Here is a 16156-nt window from a genome sequence, read left to right on the forward strand (position 1 = left end):
AGTATTGGATTCCTGGCCAAAACAATCAGGCAAAAGAAACAAAGGGCATCGAAATAGGAAGAGAGGACGTAAAACTGTCCCTGTTTGCAGATGACATGATTCTGTGTCTAGAAAATCCATAGTCTCAGTCCAAAAGCTCCTTTAGCTGATAAACAACTTCAGCAAAGTTTCAGGATACAAAAATCAATGGACAAAAATCACTAGCATTTCTATACACCAACAACAGTGAAGAGCCACATTAGGAATACGATGTCATTCACAATTGCCACAAAAAGAATAAAATACCTAGGAATATAGCTAACCAGTGAGTTGAAAGATCTCTACAATCAGAACTCCAAAACACTGCTCAAAGAAATCTGAGATGATACAAACAAATGGAAAAACATTCCATGCTCATGGATAGGAAGAATCAATATTGTTTAAATGGCCATATTGCCCAAAGTAATTTACAGATTCAATGCTATTCCTATCAAACCACCAATGATATTCTTCACAGAACTAGAAAAAAATTTTCTTTTTTTTTTTTTGAGACAGAGTCTTGCTCTGTCACCCAGTCTAGAGTATGATGGCATGATCTCAGCTCACTGCAACCTCCACCTCCCGGGTTTAAGCGATTCTCCTGCCTCAGTCTCCCAAGTAGCCGGGATTACAGGTGCCCACCACTGCACCCAGCTAATTTTTGTATTTTTAGTAGAGACTAAAAATCTCTACTAAAAGAGGGTTTCGCCATGTTGGCCAGACTGGTTTTGAACTCCTGACCTCAGGTGATCCGCCCACCCCGGCCTCCCAAAGTGCTGGGATTACAGGCATGAGCCACCACGCCTGGCCAAAAAAACTATTTTAAAATTCATCTGGGGGAAAAAAAAAAAAAAAAAAAAAGCCCTAATAGCCCAGGCAATCCTAAGCAAAGAGAACAAAGCTGGAGGCATCATGTTACCTGACTTCAAACTATACTACAGGACTACAGTAATCAAAATAGCACGGTGCTGATACAAAAACAGACACATAGACCAATGGAACAAAATAGGGGACCCAGAAATAAGCTCATACACCTACAACCATCTGATCTTCAACAAAGCTGACAAAAACAAGCAATGGGGAAAGGACTCCCTATTCAATAAATGGTGCTGGGATATCTGGCTAGCTATAGACAAAAGATTGAAACTGGACCCCTTTCTTATACCATATACAAAAAATCAATGCAAGATGGATTAAAGACTTAAATGTAAAACTTGAAACTATAAAAATCCTGGAAGACAACCCAGGCAATGCCATTCTGGACATAGGAATAAGCAAAGATTCATAATAAAGATGCCAAAAGCAATTGCAACAAAAGCAAAAATTGGCAGATGGGATCTAATTAAACTTGAGAGCTTACGCACTGCAAAAGAAACTATCAACAGAGTAAACAGACAACCTACAGAATGGGAGAAAATATTTGCAAACTATGCATCTGACAAAGGTCTAGTATCCAGCATCTCTAAGCAACTTAAATGCACAAGAAAAAACAACCCCATCAATAGGTGGGCAAAGGATATAAACTGATACTTTCAAAAGAAGACATACATGTGGCCAACATGTATATGAGAAAAGTTCAATATCACTGATCATTAGATAAATGCAAATCAAAGCCACAATGAGATACCATTTCACACCAGTCAGAATGACTGTTATTAAAAAGTCAAGCCAGGCACAGTGGCTTATTTCTGTAATCCTAGCACTTTGGGAGGCTGAAGTGGGCAGATCGCTTGAGTCCAGGAGTTAGAGACAAGCCTGGGCAATATGGCAGAACCCCACCTCTACAAAAAGTACCAAAATTACCTGGACATGGTGGCACACACCTATAGTCCCATCTACTAAGGAGGCTGAGGTGGGAGGATCGCTTGAGCCCAGGAGGTCAAAGCTGCAATGAGCTGTGAGCGTGCCTCTGTAGTCCATCCAGGGTGACAGAGTGAGACCCAGTCTCAAATAAAAAGAAGTCAAAAAATAACAGGCGTTGGCAAGGTTGCAGAGAAAAGGGAACGCTTATACACTGTTGGAGGTAGTGTAAATTAGTTCAGCCATTCTGGAAAGCAGTGTGGCAATTCCTCAAAGAGCTAAAAAGAGAACTACCATTTTACCCAACAATCCCATAACTGGGTATATACCCAAAGGAATATAAATCATCTACCATAAAGACAAATACAAGCCAGGTGCAGTGGACACCTGTAATGCTAGCACTTTGGGAGGCCAAGGCAGGTGGATCACTTGAGGTCAGAAGTTCGAGACCAGCCTGGCCAACATGATGAAACCCTGTCTCTACTAAAAAAAATACATAAATTAGCTGGAAATCACTTGAACCTGGGAGGCAGAGGTTACAATGAACCGAGATCACATCACTACACTCTAGCCTGGGCAACAGAGCAGGACTCCATCTAAATATATATATACACATACACACACATATGTATATATATGCATGTGAATGTTCATTGCAGCATTATGCACTATAGTAAAGACACGGAGTCAACCTAAATGCCCATCAGTGACAGATTGGATAAATAAAATGTGGTACATATACACCATGGAATACTATGCAGCCATAAAAATGAACAAGATCAGGTCTTCTGGGAACATGGATGGAGCTGAAGGCCATTATCCTTGGCAAACTAACGCAGGAACGGAAAACCAATACCACATGTTCTCACTCATAGTGGGAGGTAAATGATGAGAACTCACAGACACAAAGAGGGGAACAACAGACACTGGGGCCTACCTAAGATTGGAGGGTAAGAGGAGGAAGAGGATTAAGAAAAATAACTATTTGGTGCTAGGGTGACAAAATAATCTGTATGACAAACCCCTGTGACACAAGTTTACCTATATAACAAACTTGTACATATACCCCTGAACATAAAATTAAAAATTTTTTTAATGTGGCACTTATACGCAATGGAGTACTATTCAGCCATAAAAAAGAATGAGATCCTGTTATTTGCAACCACAAGGATGGAACCAACAGTCATTATGGTAAGTGAAATAAGCCAAGGACAGAAATACAAACATCACATGTTTTCACTTATTTGTGGGATCCAAAACTAAAAACAATTGAACTCATGGACACAGAGAGTAGAAAGATGGTTACCACAGGCTGGAAAGGATAGTGGGATAGCAGGTATGTTTATGTGTACAACAAAATAGAAACAATGAATAAAACCTGGCATTTGCTAGCACGACAGGGTGACTATAGTCAAAATAACTTAATTGTAAATTTTAAAATAACAAAGAGTGCAGTTGAATTGCTTGTAACACAAACAATAAATGCTTGAAGAGACAGATACCCTATTTTCCATGATGTGATTATTTCACATTGCATGCATGCATCAAAACATTTCACATACCCCATAAATATATATACTTACTATATACACAGAAAAATTAAAAATATAGATAGCTGTTTGTCTTATTGTATTTACATTCCTTTTAAAAGTCATATTTCTATATATAAAGAATACACAATACAGAGTACAAAATTAAATGTGCAAGAGTTAGATTGTGCAGAGGACAGAAATATAAAGTAAAACATTGTTAGATTTTCTCACACATATTATTTAACTTATCCTACTATTAATTACTACTAATGGCCACGGTTTAGTCCTAGTGTTTTGTTTAAATAGCACTTACGTAACAGAAAATAATACATAAAAACATAATTTCAAGCGAACACTTATTGTTAAGTAATGATACATATGGATAATTATTTATAATATATTATGGGTTTTCTTCATCTACAACATCTAGGTCCTGGGTGGCTCTCTGAAAGTTGGTCACCCTAAGACTGTAGTACCATTCTAGTGGGAGGAAAAATACACAAACAAGATACTACTGTAAATTGCACAGAATAGAAACTGATAAACAATGGTGCCTTCTGTGAAAGTGACATCAGTGGCCGGAACAGGTGAGAGAGGCTTTCTTTTACTAGAGTATTTTAAGGTAGTCTTAAATGTTGTACCCTGCAAATATACCACGTATTTTTATTTTATTTTATTTCTTGTTTTGAGACGGAGTCTCTCTGTCGCCCAGGCTGGAGTGCAGTGGCACCATCTCGACTCACTGCAACCTCCACCTCCTGGGTTCCAGCTATTCTCCTGCCTCAGCCTCCTGAGTAGCTGGGACTATAGGCTTGTGCCGCCACGCCCGGCTAAATTTTGTATTTTTAGTAGAGACAAGATTTCACCAAGTTAGCCAGGCCGATCTCAAACTCCTGACGTTAAGTGATCCGCCGCCTCGGCCTCCCAAAGCGCTGGTATTACAGGCGTGAGCCACCGTGCCTGCCTCCACCTATTTTTAAATGTACCTTGCAAATATTCAAAAGCAAGCGACTGTTGTTAGTTCTGCAGAGGGGCTGGCAACAGTAAGAGTGTGGAAAGGAACTAGCTCAGCGTGGGGGCACGTGCTCTCACTCGAAACAATGTATTGAGAACACACGGTTCTTGGGGGTTCCTGCCCAAACTTCAAGATGGCGGCGAGGTGGACGGCTGATTCTGATGAGTCTGATGAGGTGAGCTGCTCCGCAAAACTGAAGGGCCCACTAAGCCTGGGAAATTAGTATGTACTTGTGTATGTGTTTGTGAGGAGAGCCGCTGGAGGGTTTTAAGGAAAACAGTGATTGGATTTATGACCAAAAGGTCCGTCTAGCTGTGTAAGGAATGTCGGGGGACACTATTTGGGGAGCATATTTCTGTAATCTTGGTGAGTAAGGATGTTGGCTTGGACTCGTTAGCATAGTAGCACTGGATGGAGATGTGGAGACATGGATAGAACTTTGGGAGGTCACCCGGACAAGACTTGTTGCTAGATTGAATGTGGATTGTGAGGGAAAGCACCAACATGGCTGCCTGCTCCGTTTCTGGCCTGGGTGAGTTCCTGTTCCCGAGATAGAGAATCCTAGGGCGTTGGTTTATGTGGAGGGTAAGAATGAGTTATCTGCGACATTTTAAGCCAGAGATAGTTAACTGATGCACTTTTTTTTAAAGTCACTGAGGCTAGATGGTCGGTTCTCATGAGAGTCATTCGGGCAGTTCTGTGGGGAGGGGGCGGGGAAGGGTCCTGTGTTGGCCTCAGCGGGGAGACAGGAAGCTGCTCGGTGCCGAGAGTGGCTAGAGGGTCTCTAACGGGCAGAGTGAAGGCTTTAGTTTTTCATCAGTGTGAAATGGGCAGCCACGGTAGGGCTTTGAGTGTGATAAGGGCTAACGAAAATCCTGTGTGGACAGCAAGCTATTGGGTAGGATTGCCAGATTTAGGTAATAAAAATCTGGGACACCCGGTTAAATATGAACATCAAAACAATTATTTCGTAGCATAAGTATGGCCTGTGCAAATCTGGGATATACTTATACTAAAAATGTATTCGTTGTTGATGTGACATTCAAGTGTAACGAGTCCAACTGTGTTGGACCAAGCAGCCCTAACACTGACTGGGTCTGGAATTTCGGGAAGCCGAAAGGGGCCAAGGTGGTAGCCATGGAGGTGTGAGGAGGGACCCCCGCAAAGGTGAGGTTGGCCCATTTGGTGCCCTTTGCCGGAGAACAACTCTGGGGAGTCGAGCTTCTCGGCTCCTCTACTTCTTTTAGCCCCCAGCAGGCTCCACGGGAAGGATTACCTGCCTCTTCAATCCTGAGTTCCGGCGCCCGAGCGCCTCTCTTCCCCTGGCCAGCGTCTTGCTGAAACTCCCGCCCCCGGCGGCTGGCACGTAACCCCGCCTTCCTCTTCCCTCCTCCCGCTCCCCGCAGGGGTGGAGCCTGAGCGAGGAGCCCGCGAGCTCCTCTGTCTCTCCTCTCTCCTCGGATGACGAGTGGCTGGATAACATGGAGTCGGGCAAGATGGCGCCTCCCAAGAACGCTCCGAGAGATGCCTTGGTAAGTGGGAAGGATGAGCGGCGGAGCGCGAAGCCAGGTGCAACCAGGGACCTGCGAGGCAGGGCCACGCTGAGGGCCTGAGGGTGGGCTCGCACGCTCGTTTCAGTCTGGTCAGGGTCGTCAGGAGGTGAGGGTGATGGGGATGCGCCCTAGCCCCCGGCCCCTATCTCGCCGCTCGGGCCAAGCTCTGCCAGAGGGTCGTGGTCCAGCGGAGCTTGCGGAACCGCTGCCCAGCTATGTGTCCTGGGCTTACGGGCCCCTGCCGCCCCCCCCCCGGTCTCTACCTGTCTGCCAGCCCTGACTCTGCGTCCAGGGTTCTGATGCTAGCTTATCCCGCCGCCACAGCCAAAAATGACAACCAGCTGGAGCTATCCCTGCCTCTGCTGGGGAAGCCAACTTGTCTTCTCTTTGCCCCTCACCCCGCCCCCAACCCCGCCAAAAAATAAAAATAAAAGTTTTCTGCAAAAGCATACTATGCGATTTGGTGTGATCACTGACTCACTTGGGAGGGCAAGGGTGAGTAGGACTTTGGAGCCCAAAGAAGGGGAACCTTGTATCATAAATATAAATACTACCCTCTGTCCAGCCTTGATTTCCAGTACCAAATTCTGCATCTGGCGTTTTTATTTGAATCCACAGGTGATGGCACAGATCCTGAAGGATATGGGAATCACAGAGTATGAACCAAGGGTATAAATCAAATGTTGGAATTTGCTTTCCGTAAGTTAATGAAACACCAAAAACTTGCCTAACTTGTGAACTAGAAAAGTATTTTTTATTGTAAGGACATTTTCTTTTCTTTTCCTTTTCTCTTTTCTTTTCTTTTCTTTTCTTTTTTGAGACAGGGACTCGCTGTTGCCCAGGCTGGAGGGCAGTGGCGGGATCTCGGGTCACTGCAGCCTCCGGCTCCTGGTTCAACGATTCTCATGCCTCAACCTCCTGAGCTGGGACTACAGGCACTTGCCACCATGCCCGGCTAAGTTTTGTATTTTTAGTAGAAAGGGAGTTTGGCCATATTGCCCAGGCAGGCCTCGAACTACTGACTCAAGTGATCCGCCCATCTCGGCCTCCCAAAGTGCTGGGATTACAGGCGTAAGCCACCGCGCCCAGCCTTGTAAGAACATTTTAAACCAAATTATGTTAACGGTATCGTAGAATTCAGCCTACAGAACTAAAAAGGAGTTCATGCTAGGGGACAGTAGTATTCATACTGTGATATCTGTTTAAAACTGATCATATAGACAGGACAATTACCTATTAAAATCAGCATTTAGGCTGGGCACAGTAGCTTACACCTGTAATCTCAGCACTTCGGGAGGCTGAGGCGGGAGGCCAGGAGTTTGAGTTATGCCTGGGCAACATGGTGAGACCCTGTCTCTACAAAAAACCACAAAATTTATAAACTGTCTACAAATTAGTGGAAACTTTTTTTAAGTAGCCATAAATATTAAGCTGTCTTCATATGTTTAAGAAAACATTGTTTTGTTCTTAAAGGTTTGTGACTACAATTCTGGATGATGCAAAAATTTATTCGAGCCATGCTAAGAAACCTAACGTTGATGCAGATGATGTGAGACTGGCAATCCAGTGTCGTGCTGACCAATCTTTTACCTCTCCTCCCCCAAGAGATGTGAGCAAACTTGGATTTGAAGTTATTTTTACTTACAATTTTTTAAACTGTAGTTCTAATAAGGATTTTTTTTTTAAGTTTTTACTGGATATCGCAAGGCAGAAAAATCAAACCCCTTTGCCACTGATTAAGCCATATGCAGGACCTAGACTGCCACCTGATAGATACTGCTTAACAGCTCCAAACTATAGGCTGAAGTCCTTAATTAAAAAGTTAAGAAATTTTAGCCACTTTTCTTTTTTTAAAAGGTGGAATATGATAGGGGACTTTGTGAAAAGCAAATTCCTGTAGCTAGTATAGTAGATTAAAGGTTAAGATAACTTACTCGATTTTTTTTAATTTTAAAAATTTTTTGAGCTAGATGGAACTTTAGTGCTCATCTAACTCAACAGTCATTTTTCACATCAGGAAGCGGGGCCTGAACTCATTTGTGAAGTTGGTAGCAAAGCTAGGACTGATTCCAAGCCTCATAACTCCCAATCTTTCCACTATATCATAGTTTTTTAGTGAGGCCTAATAATAGAGGGAATGATACCATCAGGAATTGGGCCAGCTTTCTGAAATACGACCTAAAGCCCTCCCACCACTGAAAAAGTTCTCCCTATAATAGGCTGCCTTTGTTTTCTGAAGTTCCACTATAAGAGTTTTCTTCTTTTTTGGGTTAAGAAATTGACTAGTTAAGATTACAAATCACAAAGTAGTTAGCTGTTACCCCATTCAAATAAGACTCTATCTTAAACTTTAATACTGCATAAGATTATATATGTATTCATATCTTTTTATATAAAGACATGTATATATGTTTATGCAAACCCCAGATTAAATGTTGGATTTAGAACACTGAGAGAACAAAAACAGGACTTTCTTGCCATGGATTATCCATAATCATTTACATCAGCAATCCTAATTTCATTCCTGGTAAATTTAGGTGTCCTATCTTAACGTTAATTTGCTTTTTAAATCCCCTAGGGACCTAACCAAGGGAGACTAGTTCCACGATTAAGTGTTGGTGCTGTTAGTAGCAAACCTACTACTCCTACTATAGGTAAGTGAGAGGAGACAATGGCATTTCTGGCTGGTAAAGCAGTGCCTCAGCACTTGGTTTTGAACTATAATGCAAATCAAAAAGTGAATCAGAAATTCTTGTGTATGTGTTACTATTAATAATTTTACTCATCCTCTAATAAAACTATAAACATACATGTTACTGTTACTGCTTTCAAAATGAGAAAGCCACAAGGAACGTCTGATCTCAAATGAGTATAAAATTGGATATTGCCCCCATTGTTGGTGGTATAAACTCTGATACCAAAAACAGGAGTTTACTCTTAGCTGTGTACTTTATGCCTTCTATAAGGTGCCACAGACACTTATGGCAGTAGACTACTTATTAGAAATTTAAATTTCCAAATAAATTGATGAGAATACAGTAGAAGATTACGATGTACAAAAATCTTAAGGATCTCAAAGAAAAAAATTGTTTTTAATTCTAACCACCACGCCAGGCCTAAAGATGCAAGTTTTAAACTTTAAAAAAAAATTAAAATGAGTTGGCCAGGTGCGGTGGCTCATGCCTGTAATCCTAGCACTTTGGGAGGCCGAGGTGGGCCTATCACTTGAGGTCAGGAGTTCAAGACCAGCCTGGCCAACATGGTGAAACCCCGTCTCTACTAAAAATACAAAAATTAGCCGGGCATGGTGATGGGTGCCCGTAATCCCAGCTACTCAGGAGGCTGAGGCACGAGAATCACTTGAACCCAAGAGGCGGAGGTTACAGTGAGCCGAGGTCATGCCACTGCACTCCAGCTTGGGCGACAGAGTAAGACTCTTGTCTCAAAAAAAAAAAAAAATAAAATGATTTATATAGACCTTAAGACCTGAGTATTTACTCTGTTCAATTTGGGGAGGCTCCATCTACAGTCTAATGTGTTCAGTTTTAAAGCCTGAACTCCATACCTGCTTAAATGTATTAATAATCCTTAGGCCAAGAAAACACCTACTGTGAATTTTCTTTTTTCTTTATAAAATAAATACTTACATTGCTTCATTACGCTTCACCAAATTCTTTGGACTGATCCTTAATACAGGGAAAACTTACTTAGGGATGGAGATATTTTAGAGGAAGGTCTTACCTTCTGTGTTTGGGAGAGAAAGCAGTAAAACCCGGATTTCTCGTACTTTTGAGCTTTCTTCCCTTAGACTTTCTTCACCTTTTTCTCTAGAAATGATAACTGTAGTGTCCTCAGCAACTCTATCTCTGGTAGGCTGCTGGTTCCAGGGGGAAGGGATGTATTGGATAGCTTGCATCCCCAAACAAAAATTGGAAATGGATACATTTCCATAAATGTATTTTTGAGAGAGCAATGATGTCAGTATATATTAAGTCTTCGAGTCTTGCAAAATACATTTATTAAGCAAACATTTGTTGAGTAGCTATTAGGAGCAAGGTAAAAGAGCCGTGTGCTCACAAGGATGAAAAATGTTAGCCAAGCTTGTAATCTAGTCAGTGAGATAAGATAATAATAATGACTCCTATGACATTAGGGAACTTCAGAGGCAGAATACAAGACATTTAACTGAGAAAATTAAGGAAAGTTTTATAAAACGGGGTAGTATTTGAGTTGTACCTTGGAATATGGGTAGAATTTAGATGATTTGGGGTTTAGACTAGGTTATCTCCAAGATATTTTTCTGCTTAAGGAGTATCTGAACACAGAAAGGGAATAAATTTTCTGGGCCCACCTGGAGACCTCAAGGGGTATATTTGATCTCTGCTTTAGTTTCATGGGCATAGATGACATCTTCTGCTTCTCAGCAAGCGACCAAGATGAAAAGTGCTAACTAAGGTAATAAATAGAAAACCTGGGTCTTTATTCTGGTAGGTTAAACTCTCATCTTTATGTCTTCATGCAGCTAAACCTGAGTGCTTACTATGTACCAGATGCTGTTTGAAGAGTTTTACAGGGATTAGTTTTACTTTTCACAAGAATTATATGAAATAGGTGATATTATCTCCCATTTTACAGAGGAGAAAACTGAGGCACAAAAATTTAAATAACTTGCCCAGGGACACTCAGCTAGTAGGTGAGAGCCTGAATTCAAACTCAGGTAGGCTACAGAGCCTACATTCTTTACCACTATTCTAAACTGAATTTTGTAACATCTAAGCAAGCTTGTAAATTTTTTAAGGTTCTTTTGCTCTTACTTTTAATGACTTTTTCCTCACCTTTTATTAGTTTCCTTTGCTTTGAAGATAGTTTGCGGTAAGCTGAGTGTAGAATATAAATCTGTATAAATCACCTAACAAACATGGTCTGTTTATTGTAACTACAGCAACCCCACAAACAGTGTCTGTCCCAAATAAAGTTGCAACTCCAATGTCAGTGACAAGCCAAAGATTTACGGTGCAGATTCCACCTTCTCAGTCCACACCTGTCAAACCAGGTAATGTGATCGGGGGTAGGGAACAGAATTTGTGAATAATTTGAAATTGTAGAACCATTTGTGTTCCTATAGCAAGAGGTAAATTGTTTTAATATCCCAACAGGAAGGTGGCAGTAATGCTGCAAATCAGGGTTCTTCAGAGGGACCTATGAGCCCTCTAAAATTCTGTGAAATTTTAGAGTCTCCCCTCTTATCCTTGAGGGATTATGTTCCAAGACCCCCAGTTAAATTTACAACCTTTAAAGTTCAATTTATAAACTTTCTAAATTATGAGGTTTAATTTATAAATTAGGCACAGCAAGAAATTAACAATAATAAAAAAAGAACAATTACAACAACATACTGTAAAAAATATATGTGAATGTGATCTCTCTCGAAGTATCTTACTGTACTGTACTCATCTATTTTTGGATCGCAGTTGAACACAAGTAGCTGAAACTGCGGATAAGGGGGGACTACTATATATGTAATGTTTTGGGGAGGAGGAAAAGAGTAGTCAGTGTGTTCATCAGATTTTCAAAGAACACCATGAACTAAACAGGATCCACAAATCTAAGGCATCTTCAAGGAAAAGCAGTTAAGGTAAAAGCTCAAGAAAGCGACAAAACTTAGTGATGAATATGTGTATGCAATCCAGAACATAAATGTAAATTCAAATGAAACTGTATCTTTAGTTCATAGGATACACACACACACACACAGACACACGCGGCTGGAATAAGTAGAATTCTGTCATAGCACAGTTTACTAATAAGTATGTTTAGATTTCACATCTTCTGAAACCTAACTGCACACAATAAGCAACTTATGTAAAATACTGACCTATTAGGGAAGTGATTCCTGACCTTGAACATAGGCCTTTATTTAGTATGTTGCATGATGAGTCCAGTGCAGTTTCCCATGACTAAATTGAAATTCTAGGTTGTTAAAATACACAGAACTTCTTCAACCTTGTACTAGATATGTTTGATTTAATCTTTATCTATACATAGATCAGAACATCCCATTATATGCCATAAATATGCACAATTATTGGCAGGGTGCGATGGCTCACACCTGTAATCCCAGCACTTTGGGAGACTGAGGCAGGAGGATCACTTCAGGCCAGGAGTTTGAGACCAGCCTGGCCAACATGGTGAAACCCTGTCTCTACTGAAAATACAAAAATTAGCCAGGTATGATGGCACATGCCTATAATCCCAGCTACTTGGGAACCTGGGGCATGAGAATCACTTGAACTCAGGAGGCAGAGGTTGCAGTGAGCCAAGATCACGCCAGCTTGGACGACAGAGCGAAATACTGTCTCAAAAAAAAAGTAATAATTTAACAATAAATATACAATTATTATTTGCTAATTAAAAATATTTTTTAAAATTTAATTCAGCTCATTGCAGTGTAAGTACCTGTGTTTCTTCTATGATATAGTTGCACTTCATGCTACTGAAATTGGTATTAGAATTACATTCAGCTTTGTTGTATACTTTTTACCATGTTTTGGATTCTGGGTAATTCATAGCTTGGTTTGGGGGGGGCTTTCTTCTCTGTTTACAGTTCCTGCAACAACTGCAGTTCAAAATGTTCTGATTAATCCTTCAATGATTGGGCCCAAAAATATTCTTATTACCACCAACATGGTTTCGTCACAGAACACGGCCAATGAAGCAAACCCGCTGAAGAGAAAACATGAAAAAGATGATGACAATGATATTATGTAAGGAATATAGTCTAGTCTAGATGCATTTCAAAAGGAAAGTTGGTTTTGAACTCAGTATACTGAACTAGAATATTCTAGATCTTCTCGTTTTAAGACTGAAACGTAGCTGCAGTATTTTTCATCAGTTAAAACTGTTAGATCTCTTTAGTAAACATACAAATGTGTTTATCATTAGGCTTCAATTACAAACAGTTAAGTACTTGTTTCTTAATAGTTTCATTAATGTTGAGTCCTAGTATGGCAGTTCTGTTTTTGAGACACTTTTCTGCCTTCTATCACTGATAGCAGCACCTAAGTTTCAGGTTCTACAGCCTGGTCAGCAGATTTATCTTTAACAGCATAATTTCGGATCTACATTTAAATACTACTTTATTTTATAAGGTAATATAGTTACTGTCACTAGCTTATTTTTTTTGTACCAAATCTCTCAATTTAGGAAACATTTTTTGGAAAGGGTGGATTTAGAGGAGAGATTCTAAATCCATTTTGAATGTATCTGTTTCTTTGCCTTCCTTAACTCCCAAACTCAACTCCTTTTCTGGATCCCATTCATTTGCTGCACTTCCCCCATAGCCTTGTTTCTCTCCATTGCTGTTAAATGTAAAAGGCCATACCTGGAATTTTAAAAATATCATTCCTGGTAATACAGCTCAGTGTCATTTTCCTATTTTTAAAACATGCTCTACATGCCTAATGTTTTGTGATTCACTTTAACCTGATGGTTTGCATTTGCTGGTTTTCACTCTTAATATCAGAGCAGTTGGGTTTTACACCTTAGTTTTTATGCCTGTTAAGCTTTACTGTGCTTGACAGGTAGTTTTGGGTTACATTCAGTTTTAGTCTCGTATTCCAAGTTGATAACTACATGTTTCACATTTCTAAATTTAACAGAGATGCTGTAGCTTAAAACATGTTTTGATAAGTAATTACACTGGACCTAGGCAAAACCACTGAAGAACAAGTGTTCCTTTTTACCACATACATACTATGTTTTGATCACTGCTGCTTGAGCCCCCCTATTGGTATAATTCAGATCATTTTTTAGCTTGTTGACATGAGGATGTCACATATAAGACGGGATCAAACCTGAAAGTAAGACACTGATGGTTCTCCATCCTCTATAAGGCCCACAAGGAAAACAAATTAGTGTGATGTGACTTGCATTGATGTGCACGCTGCATAGGTTTCCCAATAATACTGTAATGTTACTGAACACTTTACCCTGTTTTCCATTTACAGATATTAAAGTCATATTGGGAAAGATGGCAAAGCTTTTGCAAATATAAACACACCTGTTTTGTTTTTCTTAAGTTCAATGTACTTTTGTAGAATTTTGTAAAATAAATGTGTTCGTATCATAATTTCGAATTTATAGCCAAGGATCCTCAAAACAGAAGTTTCATCTTAGGATAATGCTTGATATATCTAAGAAAAAGTCCAGTAACAGAGAAGAAATGTCTCATCAGTTTTAGTGTTTTCGATATTAGGGAAAGGTAATAAAAAAAACAGGTAAAATGTATAAAAACAGACCTGATCAACATCATAGGAGATAAATATTCATTATATAGCATAGGATATTATTACTTGAATGTTCTCAGGGAGGCAGCAAGTCAGGAGGCCTAGGTTCTAGTCCTAGTTCCATCATTTACCAACTGTGTGACCTTACTTCACCTCTTAGCCTTGTTCTCCTCACTAGTAGTAGGAAAGTAACACCTACCCTGCCTACCTCACAGGGCTGTTGTGAGGGTTCAATTGGTATATGTGAAAATTCTTTCAAAATTGTAAAATACTATATGATTATAAGAAATTATTGTATTTGTACCAAGGTTATTAATAAAAATTTGAGCTTATCAGTGCTCTTTCATTTTTTACTTAAAGGATTCAAGGGAGATAACAAAGCCCAGTAATTCTCATGGCCAAAAGCCATTAAGACTTGTTAATTTATATATCAGAAAATCACTTGCTTTTATCTGGAATCAGCATGTGACACATCATAGTGAAGCAAATTGAAAATGAGTAAAAGAATATGCATTTAAATCTGTTGTCCTTCAGCTTCTAGGTGGAATTTTTTAAAAATATGTGCTGATGGTAAATGGGGTGAGGACACTGTTACCTCTAGTTCTTCCCTTTATGGGTAGCAAACAAGTGTCTATAATCTAAGTATGAATATAGGAATATAGCCAGCATGGGGCAGGGGGAGAATGAAAGATATGATGCACACTATGGTCTAAGGGATCCAAAGTGACAGGGAATACTCAAGAGGCAGGAAAGAAAACACTAATCAGAACTACAGAAGAGCAGGTATGCCACCATTTACATTTTAATATATTTATATACAGATATACACACATGGTATGCTCTTTATGCAGTCTCACTCTGTTGCCCAGGCTGGAGTGCAGTGGCCCATCTCAGCTCACTGCAATCTCCACCTCCCGGGTTCACGCCATTCTCCTGCCTCAGCCTCCCGAGTAGCTGGGACTACAGGCGCCCACCATCACGCCCGGCTAATTTTTTGTATTTTTAGTAGAGACGGGGTTTCACCATGTTAGCCAGGCTGGTCTCGATCTGCTGACCTCGTGACCCACCGACCTCGGCCTCCCAAAGTGTTGGGACTACAGGCGTGAGCCACCGCGCCCAGCCTCTTTATGTATATTAAGTAGCCTTAGATTGAAGGAAACTGGTCTTCCAGAGGTTGCTTCTGGGGAGGGAAACTGGTAGGCAGGGGAATGAGGAAGGTGTCTTCATTGTATACTCCTTTTTGATCATGTGTAACCCCTGTGCTAGAGGGAAATTTTGGAAATGAAGAAGAAAACAGGAAAACACTGAGCTAAAGAACCAATTTGTTCACTTACGACATGGGGATTATTTTTTTTTCTGCATATAAACACACACATATACATAGTCTAGGGTTAAAGGTGAATTTACAACTTAAAAGCATATACCTTTGCAATATTTTACCAATAATTCATAATTCCAAATTAGAAAGCACATCCTCATACTGTTTTGTGGGGTTTTTGTTATGAGGCAGTCTCGCTCTGTCACCCAAGCAGGAGTGCAGTAGTGTGATCTCGGCTTACTGCAACCTCCACCTCCCGGGTTCAAGTGATTCTCCTGCCTCAGCCTTCCCAATAGCTGGGACTACAGGCACCCGCCACCACACCCGACTAATTTTTGTATTTTTGGTAGAAACGGGTTTTCACCATGTTAGCCAGACTGGTCCCAAACTCCTGACCTCAAGTGATCTGCCCGCCTCAGCCTCCCAAAGTCCTGGGATTACAGGTATAAGCCACCATGCCCCGCCCCTTATGCTGTTCTAGCTTATATGCACACAAGTTATCTACTATCTTCTTTGGCTAGGTTAAAAATTCCTTCGGAACATAAATGCTATCTTATATTCCCTCTATCACGTCGTCTTTAAGCACATAACAGGAACTCAAATGTATTTGCCTGACAAGTTGTTTACGACTGGAG

General features: G+C 40.5%; 1 protein-coding gene across 1 annotated transcript; it reads left to right on the top strand.

Annotated features, from left to right (window-relative positions):
• The first annotated feature begins 5771 nt into the window (after positions 1-5771).
• TAF9B (TATA-box binding protein associated factor 9b) lies at positions 5772-14535 on the top strand. Its single transcript, XM_033201816.1, is given in 8 exon segments — positions 5772-5897; positions 6537-6585; positions 6588-6621; positions 7392-7527; positions 7606-7740; positions 8497-8572; positions 10861-10971; positions 12523-14535. Coding segments are annotated over 8 exon segments (756 nt in total). The 5' UTR covers positions 5772-5846; the 3' UTR covers positions 12687-14535.
• The last annotated feature ends 1621 nt before the right edge of the window (positions 14536-16156 follow it).

The sequence above is a fragment of the Trachypithecus francoisi genome, unplaced genomic scaffold (assembly GCF_009764315.1).
Source record: "Trachypithecus francoisi isolate TF-2019V2 unplaced genomic scaffold, Tfra_2.0 Lachesis_group6, whole genome shotgun sequence".
Lineage (NCBI taxonomy): Eukaryota > Metazoa > Chordata > Mammalia > Primates > Cercopithecidae > Trachypithecus > Trachypithecus francoisi.